Source organism: Anabrus simplex, chromosome 2, assembly GCF_040414725.1.
Source record: "Anabrus simplex isolate iqAnaSimp1 chromosome 2, ASM4041472v1, whole genome shotgun sequence".
Taxonomy (NCBI): Eukaryota; Metazoa; Arthropoda; class Insecta; order Orthoptera; family Tettigoniidae; genus Anabrus; species Anabrus simplex.
In genome coordinates, this window is record NC_090266.1 from 154,141,030 (window position 1) to 154,166,543 (window position 25,514).

Consider the following 25,514-nt stretch of genomic DNA (forward strand, 5'->3'; position numbering starts at 1 on the left):
ATCATTTTTGCTACTTTCATGTCTGTTGCTTCTAACTTATGAATAAGATATCCTGAGTCAACCCAGCTTTCGCTCCCGTAAAGCAAACTTCGTCTGAAAACAGACCAGTGTAAAGATAGTTTCGTCTGAGAGCTGACTTCCTTCTTACAGAATACTGTTGATCGCAACTGCGAGCTCACTGCATTAGCTTGACTACACCTTGATTCAATCTCACTTACTATATTACCATTCTGGGAGAACACACAACCTAAATACATGAAATTATCGACCTGTTCTAGCTTTGTATCACCAATCTGACATTCAATTCTGTTGAATTTCTTACCTACTGACATCAATTTAGTCTTCGAAAGGCTGGTTTTCATACCATACTCATTGCACCTATTTTCAAGTTCCAAGATGTTAGACTGCAGGCTTTCGGCACAATCTGCCATTAAGACCAAGTCGTCAGCAGAGGCCAGACAGCTTACTACATTTCCACCTAACTGAATCCCTCCCTGCCATTTTATACCTTTCAGCAGATGATCCATGTAAACTACGAACAGCAAAGGTGAAAGATTACAGCGTTGCCTAACCCCTGTAAGTACCCTGAACCAAGAACTCATTCTACCATCAATTCTCACTGAAGCCCAATTGTCAACATAAATGCCTTTGATTGATTTTCATAATCTACCTTTAATTCCACAGTCCCCCAGTATGGCGAACATCTTTCCCCTTGGTACTTTGTCATATGCTTTCTTTGGATCTACGAAACATAAACACAACTGCCTATTCCTCTCATAGCATTTTTCAGTTATGTACCGCAAACTGAAAATCTGATCCTGACAGCTCCTCTGTGGTCTGAAACCACACTGGTTTTCATTCAACTTCCTCTCAATTACTGATCACACCCTCCCTTCCAACATGCCAGTGAATACTTTGCCTGGTATTCTAATCAGTGAGGTACCTCGATAGTTGTTACAATCCTTCCTGTTCCCTTGCTTATAGATAATTGCAATTGCTACTTTTGTCCAATCTGAAGGTACCTTACCAACACTCCATGCTAATCTTACTACTCTATGAAGCCATTTCATCCCTGCCTTCCCACTATACTTCACCATTTCAGGTCTAATTTCATCAATTATGACAATGGAGTTTATTTACCATCCTTTCCACTTCCTCAAGAGTAATTTCACCAACATCATTTTCCTCCTCCCCATGAGCTTGGCTGTTCGCAACACCATCAGGAAGATTTCCTTTTACGTTGAGAAGATGTTCAAAATATTCCCTCCACCTTTCCAGTGATTCCCAGGGATCTATTATGAGTTCACCTGAATTACTCAAAACACTGTTCATGTCCTTTTTCCCTCCCTTCCTAAGATTCTTTATTACTGTCCAGAAAGGTTTCCCTGCTGCTTGACCTAGCCTTTCCAGGTTATTACCAAAATCTTCCCATGACTTCTTTTTGGATTCAACAACTATTTGTTTCACTCTGTTTCTTTCATCTACTTACAAATCCCTGTTTGCCTCAGCCCTTGTTTGGAGCCATTTCTGATGAGCTTTCCTTTTACAGCATCCCTGTATGCTACCCAGTCTCTTTCTATATCCTGAACCTGCTTACTGTCTACTGTTCGAAACTTCTCACTAATCATATCCATGTATTATCGGCACACTTTTTCTGGAGAGATTTACACCCTAGTGCTGAATCAGTAGACCTTGGCAATCTTTGAGATTCATTCTGGCAAGCTTTGAAACACAAACGATGAATCGCATATGCATCGCTGTGCGACATCTGGTGTACACTTTACGTACTAGTACTGTTGTTGTTTACACAGCAAAGCCAAACTATAGAATTCATGCTAGGAACAAGATTTGCATTGAGAAATGTAATATAATGTTATATAATGTGTGTGTGACACAGTTGTTGGCTTAACATAATAACGGTTTAGAAACTTCATATCGATCGATCATATTATCAATTCATTCATTTCCATTCAGTTGACAGCACTACCAGAACTGGGAGAGCTCCCTCCTTACTCCTCAACCCTGAACACAAATCTATCCAGAAAAAGTGTGCCGATAATACTTCTGTCTAATTTCCTTGTCCTGGAGATTTTTTACCCTTATTCGTTTGCAGACAGATTTCACTTCTCTGCCCTAGGCCTAGAGATACTTAGTTCACTACAGATTAGATAGTGGTCTGTATCATCGAAAAATACCCAGAAAACTTATATTTTCCTAACAGATTTTGAATTCGAAGTCAGTTAAGATATAGTCTATTATGGATCTGGTACCCCCTAGCCTCCCTTGTGTAGCGGTGAATAGCCTTTTGCTTGAAGAATGTATTCGTAACAGCTAAACACATACTAGCACAGAAGTCCAGCAAATGCTTCCCATTGCCATGAGCTTCCATATCTTCCCCACATTTACCAATCACCCTTTCGTATCCTTCAGTTCTATTCCCAACTCTCGCATTGAAATCGGCCATTAGCACTATAGTATCCCTGCTGTTGACCCTGACCACAATGTCACTCAATGCTTCATAAAACTTGTCAACTTCATCCTCATCTGCACCCTCACATGGTGAATACACTGAAACAATTCTCGTCCTAATTCCTCCAGCTGACACATCTACCCACATCATTTGTTCGCTCATTTACGTGCCTAACAGAAACTATGTTGCATGCAATTGTACACCTTATAATCTCCTACCTCTTTATCACCTCTTACCCGAATATCACTTACTCCTAGCACATCCAGATGCATCCTCATTGCTGACTCAGCCAGTTCTACTTTCTTTCTTCCATAAGCCACTTTAATATTGATAGCTCCCCATCGAATCTGATTTCATTCGCCGAATTGTTTCCAAGGAGTTCCTCGCGAGTCAAATGGGAGTGGGACTCCATTACTCCCATAGGTCCGAGGCTTGCTTAAAATGTTATGAGCTCGGTAAATTCATCAAGCAGGATGCTACCCTACTTGCACATAGTCCAAGTGAGGATCTCTTCTCTAACGGGTTATGGACCACCGGTGGATTGTATAGTCCTAGCCGCCTGAGCACAAGGAGGACCATGACTCAGAACATGTCCAAGTTGCCCATTCCCATTCCATAGCAACTAGTATCCCGACTCTCAGGACCACTTAGTGGGCCCCCCAGCTGTTGCCCATGGTTCACCAACTAGGACATGACTACAGTAACCCACACCATGAATCATTTAATTTTAATTTCTAACAATGTTTTAAAAATAATTCCTTATTATTTATTTTCAGGGATATTGATGCGGTGATAAAACGTGCCAATAATACAGAATTTGGTTTAGCATCAGGAGTTTTTACCAGGGATATTAACAGAGCCCTTTATGTAGCAGAGAAGATTGATGCTGGGACTGTATTTGTAAATACATACAATAAAACAGATGTTGCTGCTCCATTTGGTGGTTTCAAGCAGTCTGGATTTGGCAAGGACCTAGGTATGTAATAACAGGCTGTGATTACTGTTAAACATGAACCAGTTGGTTGGTATACTGGTGTCCCATTATTGTATTACCTTAGAAATACTATTGGAGAGCATTTTTGCACATATGAACCCAGAATATCTAACCTACAACACAACAGTTCTTCGTGTAGTCAGTACAGTGAATTTCATTGCTGTCAGTGTCAATTTTCCTGACTTTGATATATTGTATCCACACTAAGCTGATTCCATGTGTTAAATGTGATTCAAATCGAGCCGCCCTTTAATGTTTTCTCTTTGGTTATGTGCAGCCGTCTCTTGTTCAGTTCACTTCGCGCCGGTCACCTGTCTTGTTCAGATGGATTCTTTGTATTTAACTTGTTCCTTTTTGTATTTAATAAACCTGCACTCTAAACTAACAAGCATCATATTTCATTTTGTAATCCACAGCCTTATTAATAGGTTATGGGGCTCAGAGTCAAGCATGAGGAAGTGAAATTATAGAAAGACGTGAAAGTATTGTTATGTTATCTATAACGTGGTAAGAAGGAACAAGAAATGGCGATAATGTGAATTGAAAGTTATAGACGAGAAAGGTTCCACCTTATCAATACAAACTGATAAATCAAGATGAAACTGATAAATCAAGAATGTGAATTGAATCGCTTTCAGAAAACCGTTTTGATACGAGGAAAATCCGTATGAAAGCAATACTCTTAAAAAATTATGCAGGGACCTACATAAGTGGTGCAGAAGTGAAGCCCGAGGCAAATGCAGAGAACGCGACTGCAGTGACGGCGTGGGAATCAGGAGATAGTAAGGCCATGTCAGACATACTTCTGGGAATCTGTTCAACCGAGATGAAACAGGTGAAGAATTGTGCGACGTAGAGAGAACTTTGTCTAAAGTTTTGACTGACTCATCACTCACCAATATGGAAGTGCCAATGAAAAACGACCTGTCGATATTGTTACTCTACAGTGTACAGGCAAGTTCTTATAGTTCTCATATCGCGATCGAGTCACGTTACGAACTCGTGAGTCCTGAAACATTGCGCATAAAAATACTTACGGAAAGTGACGCGCGATCGAGTAACTGAGTGATCTTGATTAACAGTTAAAATATGCACAAAAACACAGGTTACATAAGTAAAACACAATTAACCACTCGTATTAAAAACAACTTGTCCTTGACAAAATAAAACATCTAAATATCTAAAGAGTCATTGGTTTTTTCTTCATATCTTGATGTAAAAGATGTGTTGTTCATAAAATACCACGTGGAAAATTATCCCAAGATAAAGGGATCTTAAAGTGTCTTGATGAATAAATGAAACAGCAGTGTACAATTATGCTAAAAATGTTAACATTCCTCATTTGATGTGGATAGATATGGGAATTTTCTGGTCAGATGAAAGGGACTGATTGTGTTTGAGATGGAAAGAAACTCCCTATGATGTTGTTGCATCCAAATCTGGAAAGAAGAACAAAATTTTGATGCTCGATAACGAAAGTGATCTGGCTGTCGTGTTTAATGAGACCTCAAGTTTACTCACCACCTGACACCCCTCACGGCTGACTCACACTGGGCCTCCTACTGCGCTCAGACTTGCTTTCCTTCTAATGTTGTATATGTGTGTGCTCGCAAGATATGCATGCTTGGTGGAGGAAGGGGGGAACAACAGCTGCAGGAGGAGGTGGAGGGGAAATGTTCCTTCTAAGTGGGGGAAATTCTTCCTTCCTGTAACAGACACTTTCTTTTCATGGAAACGGATGGAGACGTAATAACACAGGGATCAGTGCAATTACCCCTTATATCTTTGATTTCTGTCATAGAATTATCTCGGATAGTAAGATACAGTAACTATCACATCTATGCAGATGGTGTACAAACCCACGCACATGCTTATACTGGAGACCTACATAACCATTATAAGTGAGTAAATGAAGACTTGAGATCCATATCCCAATGAAATCTTGAGATGTGCCTCAAGTGAGTGCACTGAAATCAGTATTCATTCTGTTGGGTACTCAAGAAGCTCATACACTGCTATAAGCATGAATGTGAGCTCATGATTTTGTTACACTGATGTTTGATTGAACAGGAATGTCATAATTTTAAAAGTGCATTTGTAATGTGTGCATAAAAAACATGTGGCAGAACATCAGGAAAGGTAAGAGAGAAAGAGACAATAGGGTGGTAGTGTGAAAAAGTAAAGAAAATGAAGAGAATTTGGAAGGAATGGAAAACATAAAAGACTGAAGAGAGTAGAGCAAGATAGATAGAAGCAAAAAGAGTTTACAAAAAAGTAGTAGCCGAGGAAAAGAAGAAAAATTTGTGAAACATTCACCCAGGAAGTAAAGGAAGATTTGAAGTCAGAAAAAAAATACCAGAAGAGGTAATGAACAGATGGAAAGACTATTTCAGTGAACTGCTGAATGTGAGAAACTAGGCATGTGCAGAAGGTATCCAGGCAGCGGGAATAGAAGGAGTAACAGAGAAGGAGTAAGACATTTCAATGGTAAAGGTGGAATGGGTAGTTAAATAGAGGAAGATGGGAAAAGCTGTGGGAATAGATGAAGTAGCCATAGAAATGATCAAGGCTGCAGGACCAGCGACACTCCAGTGGACTTATAGAATACTTAAGTGTGTATGGAAAGAGGAAAAAATGCCTGAGGATTGAGAAAAGGGGGTTGTAATACCAGTATTCAAGAAAGGAGGTAAGAAGAGTGTGGTAACTACCATGGAATCACCACCATCTCCCATATTGCCAAGATAATGGATAGGATATTGGAAATAAAAATTAGAGAAAAGGTGGCAAGTCATTTTCAAGAGGAACAATTTGGATTCAGAAGTAAAAGGTCAACAGTGGAACCCGTTTTCATTCTGAGACAGATCAGGGAAAACAGCTAGGAATATTTGAAGGATATAGTAATGAATATTATAGGCTTAGAAAAGGCATACAACAGCATCAACAGAACAAAAGTTTGGGAAACCTTCATCCACGGGAGCATTGCCAAGGAAATAATAACAATGATAAAAGCAGTATATGATAACTGCTGCAGCTGCGACCACGGTGGGTAGATCAGAATAGTTTGGAATTGACAAGAGGCCAGTTCAAGGGAGTGTGCTTTCACCTTTACTGTTCATACTGGTGATGGTTGACATGGTAAAGGCTGCAAGGGAAGATTATGGAGGGGAAAGAATGAATGTAATGATGTTTGCAGATGGTAATGTTATCTGGGGAGAAGATGAGGAGGAGGTACAACAACATCTGAATATACTGAATAGGATTGAACAATAGGGATTGAGGATCAGAAAAATATGTCAGTATCTCGCGCCGTTGTCATTTTATCAGCTGCTGAATTTAGCCAATCAGATCGCTTCGCGGCAATTTCAGATGGACTTTGTGAGGCTGTGTTGCTAAATCTGCTTGTGGTTATGACTGGCTTGAGAGTGCCAATTGAAGAAATAAACTTCTCCAGGAGAGGGACTTGAACAAGGACCTCCCTGCAGATAGGTTCGGCCCATTGCAAGCACGCTGCGGTGGCATTGGCTGAAACCCACGGTGTATTATGTTCGATGCTAATTTCTCAGCATGGTTCTCAAGTCTGACTGAGCCACGTGCAGATTTAGCAACACCGCCTTGTAAAGCCCATTTGAATTCGCCTGCGAAACAATCTGATTGGCTAACTTCAGCAGCTGGTAAAATTACAACAGCGCGATATATTGATGTAATTTTTTTCAAATTACTTATCAGTATGACCAAGGCCCTAATGCTCATGTATCCGGGTCACATTGTTTCTAACCACTGTGTATACATCTGTTAAAGAAACTATTTAAAATAGTTTATGTGGACTCACTGATGAAGGGAATGTATATAGTTCCTGAAACATGTATGATAGAATAAATCATTTTCAATCATTAAAAGCATATTGACAAGGTGGACCCAACATAAACTATTTTAAATAGATTCTTTAATAAATTTAGACAAGTCAATAGAGGATCAAATAAAATACCTATTATAGTTAAGTTTATCAACACCTTGTATACAGATGACAACATATTGAAGAAGTCTGTTAGATGTTAACTTGACTGCTGTCGGAATTTCTATTAATTAATAGATGTCATATTGTACAACATTTACACTTCTTTGTTACTGGGCTTGTTTCTTTTCTAATCAGGCCTTGTGGTGTTAAGTATGGATGGTGCCCATTACATACATAGACAACAGGTAGGGAATCTGCCACCTGGGTGACTGCCCTAAATGCAGATAAGTAGTGATTGATTGATTTGATTGATTGATTGATTGATTGATTGATTGATTGATTGATTGATTGATTGATTGATTCTGAATCCGAGGACATAATCTATCTATATATATAAAACTAGCAAGATACCCGTGCTTCGCTACGGTATTATACTGAATTTTATAATTGAATGCTTAACGTTTTATATATAATCCGCCGAAATTCACGATCTGAGTCGTTTTCTGAGAGAATCTGCCATAATTCGCAATCTGAATTGTCTTCTGAGAGATTACGGCAAATTTCCTCCCATTTTTCAATCTTTCTTTGAAGCAATCGATTTCGCACTTCACGGGCTAGGTCCAGGTATTCCACCCGGTCAGTTGCGTCCCTAAATCTTTGCCACTTTTCTTATAAGCATTTAAAATATGGATCAAATCCTTGAGGAGATCCGGCGCGGTGTCATCTTGGGTGCCTTGGCGATACTGAACCCGCGGCCGGACTGCATTCTTAGTCATTACCCGTCCAGGACCCATTTCCAGCGCGGTCCTCACATTTGACGACGGTCCAGAACATTATTATTATTATTATTATTATTATTATTATTATTATTATATGTTCTGGACCCCACAGCATGACGCAAGACCGCTACTCGGCTCTAAATTACATCTGCTGCCATTGTTATGGTTGGCAATGTGACCAGCGCCAACGTCGCGCGTAGGCAAGTGTGCGGGATTTCTGGCGATACGAATAACATACTTCCGTGCATTATTGACCTTATTATAGAGGTGAAAAATTGGACGGTCAATCTCATTCCTATCGTTTATTTCAAACGTGTTTAAATGTCTATTCATATGCCAGGGGAATCATACGACAGGGTCAGGAATGGAATGAATAAAGCCACCATCTAGCGGCGACAATAGGAATTGTGGCAGCAGCCGAAACCTGTCGCACTCCTCTGGGGCACTGATTAATGGATGACAAATGAAATGAAATTATATTGGACAGTGTTGCTGGAATGAATGATGACAGGGAAAACCAGAGTATCCAGAGAAAAGCCTGTCCCGCCTCCGTTTTGTCCAGCACGAATGTCACATGGAGAGACCGGGATTGGAACCACGGAACCCAGCTGTGAGAGGCCGGCGTGCTGCCGCCTGAGCAACGGAGACTCCCTTATAAATACATTATGAACAATAAAATCAATTGATCTCTCCTCCTTTTACACCCCAACGTCGCTAAGTTTATTTACAACCCCCCCCCCCAAAAAAAAACTAAAAGAAGGCGTGTTTCTTTATGTTTAAAGGAGATTCCAAACACCGACGTTCACGTCTATTACCTTCAGTTTTGAGAGTCAGGTTTTTTTTTTTCACTTTCACACACCTCCCCCCTCACCCCCCCCCCCCCCCCCCCCAAGTGAATTTTCCAGCAAAAATTACTTGTTTCTTTAATAGAAAAGGATTTTCTAAATACCAGTTATCACAACTGTAACTTCTTCAGTTTTTTATTTATGTGTCCTCATGAAAGGAATTCAACTCCTTTTCACTCCCGCCCCCCAAGATGATTCCCCCCCATCAAATGGTCTCTTCTTTGTTTTTAAAGGAGATGCAAATACCAATTTTCACATCTGTAGCCCCTAACAACTTAAGTTTTTATTAGATGTAAGTATTCTCATACAATTAAGTCAATTAATTTTTCAATTCTTTCACATCCCCCCCCCCCCCCCCTCATTCATTGGATTTTCCAAGAATACGTGTTTCTTTACTTTTAAAGCAGATTCCAAATATCAAATTTCACGTCTGTAACATCTTCAATTTTAAGATAACAGTAGCCCAATTAAAAGAATTCAACACCATTTTCAGTCACTATTACCCCCACCACCACCACGACCACCACCACCCAAGTGGTATTTCCGGAAACTAAAAATACACGTTTCTTTATTTTTAATAGAGATAAAACATAAAAAATACCATTTTTCACTTCTGTAACATGTTAAGTTTTTTGAGATATACTGTATAAATTCTCATTTTAAAATTGCACCACCTTTTTAGTTTCCCTTAAGAGGACTTTCCAAAAACAAATCACCTATGTTTCTTTACATTTACAGGAGATTCCAATTACCACTTTTTACGTCTGTAACATTCTACATTTCTCAGATATTCTGTAGATATAGTCTCTCAAAAAATTCACCCCAATATGTCACTCCTGTTTAACCGCCATTAATTGGATTTTCCAAAAACAAAAAATACGTGTTTCTTTATTTTTAAAGGAGATCCCATATACAGATTTTCAGTTCTGTAATATCTTCAGTTTCTGAGATATATATATCCTCATTAAAGGCATTTAAAAATAAAGAAACACGCATTTGGGGGGGGGGGATCAAATTGGAAAGGGGGATGAAAACGAAAATGAATTCCTTTTACGAGGATACATATATCTCAAAAACTGAAGCTGTTACAGTCATGATAATTGGTATTTGGGAGCTCCTTTAAGGAAACGGGTACTGTTTATGTTTGGAAAATTCACTTGAGTGGGAAGTGTGAAAGGAAGTGAAAAAAATTGAATTATTTTTATGAAAAAACTTATATCTCAAAAACTTAAGGTTAGACACGTGAAAGTTGGTATTTGGAATCTCCTTTAAAAATAAAGAAACACGCACTTTTGGGGAAGGGGAGAATCAACTTAACAGATGTTACAGACGTGAAAATTGGTATTTGGAATCTCCTTTAACAATAAAGAAACATGTATTTTTTTTGTTTTCAGAAAATCCACTTATGTGGGGTGGGGGGTGGGGGGAAGGACTGATAAAGAGGTTGAATTCTTTTTATGGGGATTCTTATATCTCAAAAATGGAAGATGTTACAGACGTGGAGATAGGTATTTGGAATTTCCTTTAAAAATAAAGAAACATGTTAGTTTGTTTTTTCCGACTTGAGAGACTTGAGAGAAGACTTTTTCTCACATCTACAGTTCTATGTCGCTTGGTCATCATAGCCCCAAAAGGCAATACCACAAACGTTGTTTACAAAGAGTTTCTGGGGTAAATGAAGTTAAATTTTTTGGAGAGTTTTTATACTTTAGGGATTTTCAGATAATGTGTTGGTACAGTACCAAGGAACGAATACTTTTATCAAATTACGAAATCCACGCGAGTGAAGCCGCGGGTAACTGCTAGTCATATCTAAAATTTACAGATCTAGATCATTTTAACATGTTAATTTTCCTTATTGCTTTTAAAGATATAATTACAGTTTTTTCTTTCTATTTTTTAGGGGAAGAAGCACTGAATGAGTATCTGAAGACCAAGTGTGTTACCATGGAGTACTGAAACATGATGTCTACAGTACTGAGGACATTTCAAGTCCATTTGATATGAAAATCTAGTTCCTACCATTTCTTATAGAGATGTGTGTTCATTACCACTACTGTATATTTTACTACTGTGACATCTATATTTTCAAATTACATATATTTACAGTCTTCTCAAATGAATGCCAGCTGTGAATGGTGAGATCTATGGAATTTTATGAAGATTTTTTTGATCACCTTATGTACAAATGTAGACATATGAGTATGGGTTCATAACCAGTCAATTTGTTTATTATTTTCTGATCTTTCCTAAAATATTTTCTTTTGGTATTTGTTGGTTGCCTAATGAGTGTATATGGGATCAAATACTGGCTATTATCTTTCTAATAACAGTGAAATGAAAATTAATATTTTTATGAAGTCTAGTGAATTTCATACATTTAATAAATCACATACATTAGTGATTTTAAGTGGTTGCTGGTGCCTTCCTCAAATTGAAATGTATTGGTTGCATCAACAAAGTACTTCCAAAATCTTGTAGTGTGTTAGGTTGAAAGCAATACATTGATTGTGTGAATGTGTGAATACCTTTAAATATCTGGGGAATACAATGTCAAATGACGGAAGTGCCAATGACGAAGTGTTGAACAGGGTGCAAAAAGGATCCAACTTCTTCCATCAAGTACGGAATTTCTGATTTATCCTGCAATTATTGTACGAGGGTTGAATCTGACTCTTAAAATAAGTTACAGTTTTCTTCACTGAACATCTTTCTTCAAGACTGTATGTTGAAGAAAGATATTTTGGTAGCATTACATCTCTTGCCAAACAGAATATGACGGTGTAGATATATTACTCTGTGCTTGCCATAGATTAAGTCTAATTATAAAATATTTAAAAAATATTAAAATGTGATATCATTTTCTATGAAAATAAGTTATAAACTTTCTGTTGAAGATATTGCTAGACTAATTTAACTAGGTTATTGCATTAAGTGGTAATGTAATGAATTCTTTAAATGGTATTACTACTATTATAATTTTCAGAAGAGTTTTGCATTTGTTTAACTTTTGTACCATCAAGTATTAGTAGAGAAGTTTTTTGGTCATCTTTATTATTAGAAATTGGATTGGTGATAGACGAATGTAGGTGGAAAGTAATGCATAGAAAGAAATGGGGGAATTATAATGGAATGATCTTCTGTAGCTTCTTACCAATCCAGCCACAGTTCAAATTTCAGGTGGTGGGATATTTGAAATTGATATTCATCTCCCTTTGCTTCGTATTCTGTGTAAAACTGTAGGACTTCCATCTAATGTTCACAGAATTAAATTATGTATGTCTGTAAGCCTGATTTTTTAATTGACTGAGAGAGGGGCATCAAATAATCCCAAAACTTCTAGCTGTGGAAAAGAATAAATTGTTCTTTCAAAAGAATACCATTATCCTACTAATATATGAATGATATGGGGAAAAAGAAATAGTAAATGACCAAAAGGGTAGTAAAAAGACATAACACCTACTATTTAAAGCAGGAGCTTCCCTTCTACACTCACCAGAAAGAACAGCAAAACACTACGTATTTCAGACAAAATTTATTGTTAGTCAATTTGAAACCTGATAAAAATAAAATATTATAACATTACAGCAATATGACAATCTGTAGGCCTGTATACGAGTATAAAATAACATGTCCTGACTGACTGACCGACTGACCGACCATTGCTGAGCAAAAACTGCTGGATATAAAGAAATGAAATTTTGGGGATATATTTATATTATAGTGTAGGTGCTCGCTAAGGGAGGATTTTTGGATATTCCATGGCTAAGGGACTGAAAAACGGGGCATGGTGAATTGTTTAAATTAGTGTATTTGTATCTCAAAAACTTAAAAGTTTACAGATGTAAAAATTGGGATTTGGAACCTCCTTTAAAAATAAAGAAAAACATATTTTTTTGTCTTTGGAAAACTCACTAAGGGGAATTTTTAAAAAAGTGAAAAAGGGGTTGAATACCTTTTATGAGAATACTTATATGTCAAAAACTGAAGATGTTACAGACATGAAAATTGGTATTTGGATTCTTCTTTAAAAATAAAGAAACAAGTATTTTTGTTTTTTGTTTTTGGAAAATCTAATTAATGGTGGGTGAACAGGAGTGACAAAGGATGTGAATTTTTAAAAATACTATATCTGCAGTATGTCTCAGAAACGAAACACATTAACAGGCTTGAAACTTGGTCGTTTTAATCTCTTGGTCTTATTAATATATATATTTTTTTGTTTTTGGAAAAACTACTGGGGGGGGGGGGGGAGGTAGAAAGGCCTGAAATATGGGTTGAATCCTTCTTAATATGATACTGATATCTCAAAACTGAAAATTTTACAGATCTGAAAAATGGTATTTGGAGTCTTCTTTAACAATAAACAAAATGTATTCTTTTGTTTTTGGAAAATCCACTTTTGGGAGTGTGAAGGAATTAAAAAATTAATTGAATAATTTGTATGAGGTTACTTATATCTCAAAACTAAAGATGTTACAGACATGTTTTCGGAAAATCCAATTAAGGGGGTGAAAGAATTGAAAAATTACTTGAATTATTTATATGAGGATACTTATATGTAAGAAAATGAAAGATGTTACAGATGCGAAAATTGGTATAGTGAATCTCCTTTAAAAATAAAGAAACACATTGTTTTTTTGGAAATCGACTTAAGGGTGGGGGGTGAAAATAAGTAAAGAAGGAGATGAATTCTGTTTATGCGGATACTTATATCTCAAAAACTGAAGATGTTATGGGTGTGAAAGTTGGTATTTTAAATCTCCTTTAAAAATAAAGAAACTCATATTTTTTGTTTTCGGAAAATTCACTTAAGGGGTGTGGTGGGGGGAAACAAGTGAGGAAGAAGTTGAATTCCTTTTATGAGGATACTTATATCTCAAAAACTGAAGATGTTACAGACGTGAAAACTGGTATTTGGAATCTCATTTAAAAATAAAGAACACGTATTTTTTTGTTTTTGTAAAATCCAATTAAGGGGCTGAATAGAATTGAAAAGGAGGGTGAATTTTTAAAATGAGTACTGGTATATCTGCAGTATATGCCAAAACTTAACATGTTACAGACAAGCAACTTGGTATTTGGAAAGTCCTTTAAAAATACAGTAACTTGTATTTTTCTTTCTTTTTCCAAAAAGGCAATTAACGGGGGTGAAAAGAAGTGAAAAAAGAGTTGAATTAATTTTTATGAGGATACTTAATCTCAAAAACTGAATATGTTACAGATGTGAAAATTGGTATTTGGAATCTCCTTTAAAAATAAAGAAACATGTAGTTTTTGTTTTCGAAAAATCCACTTAGGTGGGGGTGGCGGAAAGACTAATGAAGGGGTTGAATTCTATTTATGGGGATACTTATATCTCAAAACCTGAAGATGTCGCAGACATGGAAATAAGTATCTGGAATCTCCTTTAAAAATAAACATGTATTTTTGTTTTCAATAAGAGAGAAGACTTTTTCTCACATGTACAATTCTATTTCGCGTGGTCATCTTAGCCCCAAAAGGCAATACCAAAAACGTGGTTTACAAAGACTTTCTGGGGTAAATGAGGCCTAATTTTTTTGTGAGTTTTTGTACTTTAGGGATTTTCAGATAATATTTTAGTACAGGACCGAGGAATGAAGGGTTGAAACCACTACTGATTCATAGGTACAATATCTTCATGGGAAGTGTAAATAATAAAGAGAAGTGCATTTACCATGCCCCTTGTTCCAGACTGACCAGAAGGTACTGGAAGCAATTTTTTTCAAATCTCCTAGATGTGGCATTACTGTATTTGATGCACACATCCTGTACATAAAGAACACTGATAAGCCTTTAGCAAGATGAGGCTTCAAGTTCAGTATAGTTGCTAAATGAACAGTTCCCAATTCCAGTTGTGAGGCCAACTGTTCATGCAGGAGGCCCCTCTCATGCTCTCGAAAAACTTCCACAGAAAAACAATCGCCTATATGTTGTGTGCTTGCAAGAGAAGAAGAAGAGGGAGAAGAAGTCTACATTCTGCTGTCCAGAATGTAACAGTGGTATTCACCAGGGCTGTTACCATAAAATAGTGCACTTCTGGAGACCTGACAATCGTGGAGTAAAATGAAAGACCCACTCAAGTGACTCTGAGTGAAATGTACAAGTAGTAGCATATAATTGTTGTATACATTGTTGTATATTCTTTCCAGCTAAGAACAGTATTATGAACTATATACCATTATGTAACTATTTACTATGAACTGGTGCTCCTTTTGTAAATGTCATCTTTTTTTAATTGTCTAAATGTAGACATATTATATATAGCAAAACTTTCGCAAAAATACATAATATAAAAAATTCAATATATTTTTGGTCTTACATTTTTTGGATGATAAATAACTGCTTTAGTATAATCATCGTCATATTCCTTGTACTTTGGAGGATAAAAGGGTGTGCTGTTTATGTATGTACAACATGTCAACGATTTTTGGCTCAATTTATACTAAGAGTCTGCAACACCGGTAAAATATTGCTGCCACTACAGGGTACGCAGGGTACGTGACCGCCATTCCGAGGGTTAAGATGTATTCTAATGCTGAAGCCAGCACAAACACCAGCCCCCGAGCCATAGGAATTAACTCATGAAACTTAAAATCCCTGACCTGGCATGGAATCAAACCCCAGACCCCTTGGACCAAAGGCTAGCATGCTAACCATTTAGCCATGGAGCTGGACAACAGTTTAATAAAAATGACTTTCTCAATTTCATGTCAATCTCTGGAGGAGATTAAACAATAACTTCATTTACTTGGATTACCACAAAAAAAAAAAAAAAAAGGAAGTACTATTCATTCACAATTTCTGTTCCATATCCTTTGGGCAACAGATTATCTGTATGACTTATAGTTTTACATGGTGTATATAAATCTCAGCTAACAAGCAATCCAGTAGATCATTCTGGTAGTACTGTCGAGATTCAGATAGGTTATTGGTGAAATTGAAAGGTAAAGTTAATCTTGTAGCAGAATGCCGTTAATCTGTAACTTTCCATCTACATTCATTTCCTTAACTTGTACCTTATTTAACTTTTTAGTTATTTTGCTTTCCAAGTGTTTATTAAGAAAAGTCATCAGTTTTGGTTGTTTCATTTTTCTTACTATAATTGTAAAATTATTCCTCAAATGATATTTTGTTCTGTAATGAGATACTAACCAATACATTGTCAGTCTTGTATCTGTGTGCCATACCTTGCTGCCTTCATGCTTCATGCCTGATTTTAATTATAATCTGGAGGAGGTAGGGTAATTCATTATTTTGATAACAAACAATCCTCCTTCTCCCGTTTACCTGTGACTGAAGTACAATTCTGTGGTTAATTCGGCATATCTGTACATAATAATATATATATATATATATATATATACACTAAAATTTGTGAAAATTGCAACACCGTGAAACAATGGCCCGAATTAATCCAAGCTTGGCGGATGTATAGAACAGTATGCTAGCAATAAGTAATTAGGATTGCAGAGAGATGGGGTACACGTAGGCCCAACAGGGCCGACAAGGTCAATATTACACCAAGTGTAGTCAGTGAAGAGTTGTCAAACAAGATGAAAACATGAAATGGCAGTATGCCTTGTTGACATGAAAGTGTGCAATATCAGCATGAGAGTGAGTTCAAACTGAACCAAATGATCAGCCTCCGGAAAACAGGTTTGTCATATCATAACGTTGTGTCTTATATGGGGCATGCTGCTAGGACAGTGATTTATATGTTCAACCAGTGGATAGAAGATGGTCGTATGCAGTAATGAGCAGGTGCTCGACCATGCAATATAACTACAGTAAAGGATGCGCCATGTGTCTGCATGACCATAGTGGCCCGTACAGTTTCGTCAACAGTGTTGGCTTAACGCTGGAGCACTGCAGCAGACGTGAACCTGTCTGCATCAACAGTTCGTCGATGCCTGCTGCAGATTGAACTGGTTGCACACATGCCACTGTGCTGGCTTCCTTTATTCAAAAATCACAAATGCCTGAGACTGCAGTGGGGCCTTGAATGCCGTCACTGGCATGCTGAGTGACAAAATGTAGTGTTTTTAGAAGAGGCCCACTTCAACCTGTCCAACCGTGGTGAGCGCAGTCTGGCAGCCTACATTGTTAAGAGTCATAGTGGACAAACACCAAGTGTGATGATTTGGGGAGCCATTGGATACAACAACCAATCTCGCCTCGTATGTATTGAGGGCAACCTGTGCAGCGACTGGTAGATGAGAGAAGTTTAAGAGCCTAAGGTACTCCCCCTTCTTTAGGCAATTCCACATGCCATATTTCAGCAGGACAGTGCCCAGCCACATGTGGCGAGGAATGAGCTAGCCTTCTTTGAGGAATAACGAGTACCATTACTTACCTGGCCTACACGTTCACGTAACATGTCACCTATCGAGCATGTCTGGGATATGGTCGGTCAGCAATTTGTCCCTCACAGACGTCCAGTAACCAATGTTGATGGTTTGTGGACTCGCATACAAACTGCATGGAAGGATCTCCAGGAACATATCCAAATCCTCTTTGGTTCCATGCCACAATGTTTAGTTGCTCTGATTGCAGCTACACAAAATACTGAATACTCAAGCTCAAAGTTGTGTAGAGATCTGCAAACTTAATAATTTGTGTATTGTCACGTACCTAATCTGTGGTATAAACTTTATTTCAATCACTTGTTTCCTTCTTGGTGTCGCTATTTTCATAAATGTTTGTGTAATATATTTATACCTTCAAAACATTGATTTTAAATGGGGGTAGAATCACCTTCTTCATTAAAATTCATACAATATTCGGTGACATATTCTATAGAAATATGTAGGGAATATAATCACTGTATTATCATTAATCTACCTTTATCTGTTGCAAATTTGATCATATATGATGAAGTATGAAGGTGGATTTTACTGATATATTTGTATGTATATGTTTTTTACTTGATCTACAATTTTACATTGAATCTCATGTCGAGATTAAATTATTGATATTTTTGGATCATTCTCAAATTTCAGCATGATTTAGACTGTAACCCATTGTACTGTGTCAATAAATATTCATGCTCTTTTGATGAATTTAAAAAAAATATTTTTATTCAAACTACCCTAGCATCTCTCTTTGCAAGATACGATTAATGAGAATTCATTTTCTTAACTGTACAAGTCATTCTTTGGAATTAATGTTAGATATATGAAAAAGAAATTTGACATGCTGAAGTATGCTGCTTCTTACAGAAAATGCATGGTGATTGGTTGTATATATTTTGTTCAACTTTCAAAGCTATCGCTTGTCACTTAGTAGCACTCTAAGTAATACACGGAGTGTGTCTCAGCACCAGACAGTGTTGTGTATTTTGGTAACACTCAGTGTGGTGTAATGGTCAAGTACAAGTTCATGGCTTTGGAGTGGAGTTGAGAATATGTGCAATTAGTCCTATTTGTGAGAGAATGGTTTAAGAGCCTTATGAAGGAACTATCGATAAGTTCATATCGAAACTGACAATGCAATTTTGCTGAGAGGTTAAAGGGACCAAAAAATAGTGATGTTCAAAAATTTAGAATAAAGGGACCATAAAATAGTGATGTACAAAAATGTAGGTGCCATTTTGTGCTGGAAGGTGTCACAATTTTGATTCAAAATCCGTGTGACAATGCAGCTACTGGGTAACCCATCTTGCTGGCTGGTGCGGCGCACAACACAGTAGAGTTGCAGTTGCGCTGGAAAGAGATAGAATGGACTGGCAGAGTACCCCGCGCCAAGGTAACTTTGTTAGGGAACGAATGTAAAACATAAATGAAGTGCATTAATCGCTCGATAAAATACAAGTATTTTTGGCACTACACACAATGAATATGTACTTTAAAGCCACATTTTTCTCACAGTTTTCCTTACTTGTTTGAAGGCAATATTTCCCATTCATTTTGAAGTTGGGAGGTCTCTCCGTTGTGTAATTGGTTTCGAACCACAAATATTTAATCATGTCCTTGAACTGTGGTGAAGAAAATTGAATTTTCAAAATGCTCTTTGATAAACATCATACTGAAATTCTTCACAAGCCAGCACAATGTCTGTTAAACGGCGATACAAAACCTTCCATTGCTGGGCTAAAAACTTAACCAAGGGCTGTATTTTCCTTATATTGCCAGGAGGAATCTGGAGAATTTGTAGATTGTTGCCTGTAGGAATGTCTTCAAAACAGCTTTTACCACTATATGTAGTCAAGGAATCTAACAGCAGCAAACAGTATTTCTGCAAATGGGGAAAAGGCCTCTTTAAACCAATACTTTAATTCCTTTTTTCCTATTTTCCCTGATTTTATGGTTGTTTCATTTATATTTATGGCATGAAACATTTTCTTGGAAACTCTCAGACTAAAAATCCCAGATGCCTCTTGTAGTACAACAAATAATTTCTGGAAGAGATTATCGGCCATACTAACGCTAGGGATAATTGTACACGAATGTGTGAGTGCACTAACTGATTGAGCAACTGTTTTTATATGTTTATCCTTTTCTCTTTCATTTTGTACATGAGCCCACTCCGATCTGTATCACATGTTGAAGAAATGATTTGGTCTAAAAATCATTTTGTAGCTGCTTCCACAAATTTCTTTTCAACTTTATCTTTTTTCCTTTTCTTCTTGCAGATACACATGGGATTCAAATTTTGTGGTTATTCTACTCTTTTCTTGCTACAAGTTTAATGTCGCACTAACCCATCAAAGGTTTCCGGCGATAGAAGGATAGTAAAGGGCTAGGATTAGGAAGGTAGCAGCTGTGGCCTTAATTAAGTTACAACCCCAGTATTTGCCTGGTGTGAAAATGGGAAACCATGGAAAACCATCTTCAGGGCTGCCAATAGTGAGATTTGAGCCCACCATCTCCCGAACGCTAGCTCACAGAGGTGCGACCGTAACTGCACGGCCAACACGCTCGGTATATTCTACTTTTGATTCTGTACTACTTATTGAAGCAATGCACTGAAATTGCTTTGTCCCATTGAAATATCTCTTGAAATTTCCAAAGTTCCAAAGCCCACAGTCACAGGTCTTCTTCGCAAACATTTGCTTCTGCAAAGCGGGAAAATGACTTTTTTATACATAAACTAGCAAGATACCCGTGCTTCGCTACGGTATTTTACTGAAATTTATAATTGAATGCTTATTGTATTAGATATATAATCCGCCGAAATTCGCAATCTGACTCGTTTGCTGCGAGAATCCACCAAAATTCCCGATCTGACTGGTTTTCTATGATTTTACGGCACGTTTCCTCCCACTTTTAAATCTTCCTTTCCAGCAATCGATTTCGTACTTCCCGGGCTAGGCTCAGGTATTCCTGCCGGTGAGTTGGGTCCGTAAATCTTTGCCATCTTTTCCTATAATATTTTTAATATGGATAAAATCCTTCAGGAGATCCGGCGTGGTGTCATATTGGGTGCCTTGGCGGCACTGAACCCGCGGCCAGACTGCATTCTTAGTCATTACCCGTCCAGGAGCCGTTTCCAGCGCGGTCCGCACATTTGACGACGGTCCGGAATATTATTATTATTATTATTATTATTATTATTATTATTATTATTATTATTATTATTATTATTATTATTATTATTATGTGTTGCTGGAATGGCTGCTGACAGGGAAAACCGGAGTATCCGGAGAAAAACCTGTCCCGCCTCCGTTTTGTCCAGCATGAATGCCACATGGAGTGACCGGGATTTGAACCACGGAACCCAGCTGTGAGAGGCCAGCGCGCTGCCGCCTGAGCAACGGAGGATCCTTATAAGTACATTAATAACAGTAAAATCAATTTGTCTCACCTCCTTCTACACCCCACCGAAGTTAAGTTTATTTACCGCCAACCCCCCCCCCCCCATAAAAAATTAAAAGAATGCTTGTTTCTTTATGTTTAAGGGAGATTCCAAACACCAATGTTCACGTCTATTACCTTCAGTTTTGAGATATAAGTATCCCCATAAAAAAATTCACTTTTTTCACTTCATTTCACAATAATCCCCCCCCCCTTAAGTGAATTTTCCCGCAAATAATACTTGTTTCTTTAATAGTAAAGGATCTTCTAAATACCAATTATCACGACTCTAACTTCTTCAGTTTTCGATTTACGTGTCCTCATGAAAGGAATCCAACTCCTTTACACTCCCGCCCTCCAAGATGGTTTCCCCACCAAAATGCGTCCTTCTTTGTTTTTAAAGGAGGTCCAAATAAGGATTTTCACGTCTGTAACAACTTTAGTTTTTATTAGATGTATGTATTCTCATACAATTCAGTCAATTAATTTTTCAATTCTCCCACCCCCGCCCCTCATTGGATTTTCCGAGAATACGTGTTTCTTTACTTTTAAAGCAGATTGCAAATATCAAATTTCATGTCTGTAACATCTTCATTTTTGAGATATCAGGAGCCTAATTAGAAGAATTCATCACCATTTTCAGTCACTTTTACCCGCCCCCCCCTCCCTTCCACCCAAGTGGTATTTTCGAAAACTAAAAGTACACGTTTCTTTATGTTTAATAGAGATAAAAAATACCATTTTTCACTTCTGTAACATGTTAAGTTTTTTTAGATATACTGTAAATATTCTCATTTTAAAATTTCACCCCTTTTAAGTTCCCCTTAAGTGGAGTTTCCAAAAACAAATCACCTATATTTCTTTACATTTACAGGAGATTTACACCCACTCTTTACGTCTGTAACATTTTACGTTTCCAAGATATTCTGTAGATATAGTCTTTCAAAAAATTCATCACAATTTGTCACTCCTGTTTAACCGCCATTAGTTGGCTTTTCCATAAACTAAAAAATACGTGTGTTTCTTAATTTTTAAAGGAGATCCCATATGCAAATTACCAGTTCTATAATATCTTTAGTTTCTGAGATATGTGTATCCTCAATTAAGGCATTCAACCCATTCTTCACCCTTTTACACCCCTCCTATCAGGATTTACAGAAAACAAAAAAACGTGTTCCTTTATTTTTAGAGGAGATTCTAACTACCGATTTTTATATCTGTAAATTTTAAAGTTTTAAGATGTAGACACACTCATTTTAAAAAAATCACCCCCCCTTTTCACCCCTCAATATTTGGATTTTCCAAAAACTAAAAAATACTTGTTTCTTTACTTTTAAAGTAGATCCAAAATACCAATTTTCAGGTCTGTAATATCTTCAGGTTCTGAAATATAAGTAGCCTCATGAAAGGCATTCAACCCATTATTCACCCTTTTACACCCTTCCTATTGGGATTTTCCGAAAACAAAAGAATACGTGTTTCTTTATTTTTAAAGGAGATTCTAAATACCAATTTTTACATCTATAAACTTTAAAAGTTTTGAGATATAGATACACTCATTTTAAAAAATCACCCCCTTTTCACCCCCCCCCCCCTATTAATTGGATTTTCCACAAAAAGAAAAATACGTGTTTCTTTATTTTTAAAGGAGATCCCAAACACCAATTTTCAGGTCTATAATATCTTCAGTTTCTGAGATATAAGTAGCCTCATTAAAGGCATTCAACCCATTTTTCACCCCTTTTCACTCCTCCTATTGCGATTTTCCGAAAACAAAGAAATACGTGTTTCTTTATTTTTAATGAAGATTCTCAATACCAATTTTTACATCTGCAAACTTTAAAAGTTTGGAGATATAGATTCACTCATTTTAAAAATTCACCCCCTTTTCACCCTCCCATTAATTGGATTTTACAAAAACAAAAAAATACGTGCTTCTTTATTTTTAAAAGAGATCAAAATTACCAATTTTCAGGTCTGTAATATCTTCAGTTTCTGAGATATAAGTACCGGTATCCTGATTAAAGGCATTCAACCCATTTCCCCCCATTTTCACCCTTTTTCATCCCTCATATTGGGATTTTCTGAAAACAAAAAAATACGTGTTTCCTTATTTTTAAAGAAGATTCTAGATACCAATTTTTACATCTGTAAACTTTTAAAGTTTTGAGATATAGATACACTCATTTTAAAATTTCACCCCCATTTTCACCCCCTTACCGAAGGAATATCCAAAAATCCTCTCTTAGCGAGCACCTACATCATAATATGAATATATCCCCAAAATTTCATTTCTTTATGTCCAGTAGTTTTGGCTCGGCGATGATGAATCAGTCAGTCAGTCAGGACAAGCTATTTTATATATATAGATACTAGCAAGATACCCGTGCTTCGCTACGGTATTATACTGAAATTTATAATTGAATGCTTATTGTTTTAGATATATAATCCGCCGAAATTCGCGGTCTGACTCGTTTTCTGCGAGAACCCACCAAAATTCCCGATCTGACTCGTTTTCTATTAGATTACGGCATGTTTCCTCCCATTTTTCAATCTTCTTTTCCAGCAATCGATTTCGTTCTTCCCGGGCTAGGCTCAGGTATTCCTCCCGGTCAGTTGGGTCCGTAAATCTTTGCCATCTTTTCCTATAATCATTTTTAATATGGATAAAATCCTTCAGGAGATCCGGCGTGGTGTCATATTGGGTGCCTAGAAGGCACTGAACCCGCGGCCGGACTGCATTCTTAGTCATTACCCGTCCAGGAGCCGTTTCCAGCGCGGTCCGCACATTTGACGACGGTCCGGAACATTATTATTATTATTATTATTATTATTATTATTATTATTATTATTATTATTATTATTATTATTATGTGTTGCTGGCATGGATGATGACAGGAAAACCGGAGTATCCGGAGAAAAACCTGCCCCGCCTCCGTTTTGTCCAGCACGAATATCACATGGAGTGAACGGGATTTGAACCATGGAACCCAACTGTGAGAGGCCGGCGCGCTGCCGAGGATCCTTATAAGTACATTAAGAACAGTAAAATCAATTGGTCTCACCTCCTTCTACACCCCACCGCCGTTAAGTTTATTTACCGGCACCCCCCCCCCCAAAAATTAAAAGAAGGCTTGTTTCTTATGTTTAAAGAAGATTTCAAACACCAATGTTCACGTCTATTACCTTCAGTTTTGAGATATAAGTATCCCCATAAAAATAATTTACTTTTTTCACTTCATTTCACACTACTCCCCTCCCCCCTAAGTGAATTTTCCCGCAAAAAATACTTGTTTCTCTAATAGTAATGGATCTTCTAAATACCAATTTTCACGACTCTAACTTCTTCAGTTTTTGATTTATGTGTCCTCATGAAAGGAATTCAACTCCTTTACACTCCCGCCCTCCAAGATGGTTTCCCCCCAAAACGCGTTTTTCTTTGTTTTTAAAGGAGATCCAAATACGAATTTTCACGTCTGTAACAACTTTAGTTTTTATTAGATGTATGTATTCTCATTCAATTAATTTAATTAATTTTTCAATTCTTTCACCCCCCCCCCTCATTGGATTTTCCGAGAATACGTGTTTCTTTATTTTTAAAGCAGATTGCAAATATCAAATTTCACGTCTGTAACATCTTCATTTTTGAGATATCAGTAGCCTAATTAAAAGAATTCAACACCATTTTCAGTCACTTTTACCCCCCCCCCCCTCCACCCAAGTGGTATTTCCGAAAGCTAAAAATACACGTTTCTTTATGTTTAATAGAGATAAAAAATACCATTTTTCACTTCTGTAACATGTTAAGTTTTTTGAGATAAACTGTAAAAATTCTCAATTTAAAATTTCACCCCTTTTGAGTTCCCCTTAAGTGGAGTTTCCAAACACAAATCACCTATGTTTCTTTAGATTTACAGGAGATACAAACACCCACTTTTTACGCCTGTAACATTTTACGTTTCCAAGATATTCTGTAGATATAGTCTTTCAAAAATTCACCCAATTTGTCACTCCTGTTTAACCGCCATTAATTGGATTTTCCAAAACTAAAAGATACGTGTTTCTTTATTTTTAAAGGAGATCCCATATACAAATTTTCAGTTCTGTAATATCTTTCGTTTCTGAGATATATGTATCCTCATTCAAGGCATTGAACCCATTTTTCACCCTTTTACACCCCTCCTATTGGGATTTACAGGAAACAAAAAATACGTTTTCCTTTATTTTTAGAGGAGATTCTAACTACCAATTTTTACATCTGTAAATTTTAAAGTTTTAAGATGTATACACACTCATTCTAAAAAATTTACCCTCCCCCCTTTTTACCCCCCAATATTTGGATTTTCCAAAAACGAAAATATACGTGTGTTTATTTATTTTTAAAGGAGATTCTATATACCAATTTTCACATATATAACCTTTAAAAATTTTGAGATAGATACACTCATTTTAAAATATTACTCCCTTTTCACACCCCCCTAAATTGGATTTTCCAGAAACAAAAAAATACGTGTTTCTTTATTTTTAACAGAGATCCCAAACCCCAATTTTCAGGTCTATAATATCTTCAGTTTCTGATATATAAGTAGCCTCATTAAAGGCATTCAACCACTTTTTAGCCCCTTTTCACTCCTATTGCGATTTTCCGAAAACAA

The 25,514-nt window shown here is 36.9% G+C and overlaps 1 protein-coding gene across 1 annotated transcript in view; it reads left to right on the plus strand.

Moving 5' to 3' along the window:
* Positions 1 to 18,120, plus strand: part of LOC136863946 (cytosolic 10-formyltetrahydrofolate dehydrogenase) — a 234,936-nt gene extending 216,816 nt beyond the window's left edge. Inside the window, exons 15-16 of the mRNA XM_067140396.2 lie at positions 3,247 to 3,446; positions 10,947 to 18,120. Coding sequence (XP_066996497.2) covers positions 3,247 to 3,446; positions 10,947 to 11,002 — 256 coding nt within the window. The 3' untranslated portion in view covers positions 11,003 to 18,120. The remainder of the gene's footprint in view (positions 1 to 3,246; positions 3,447 to 10,946) is intronic.
* The last annotated feature ends 7,394 nt before the right edge of the window (positions 18,121 to 25,514 follow it).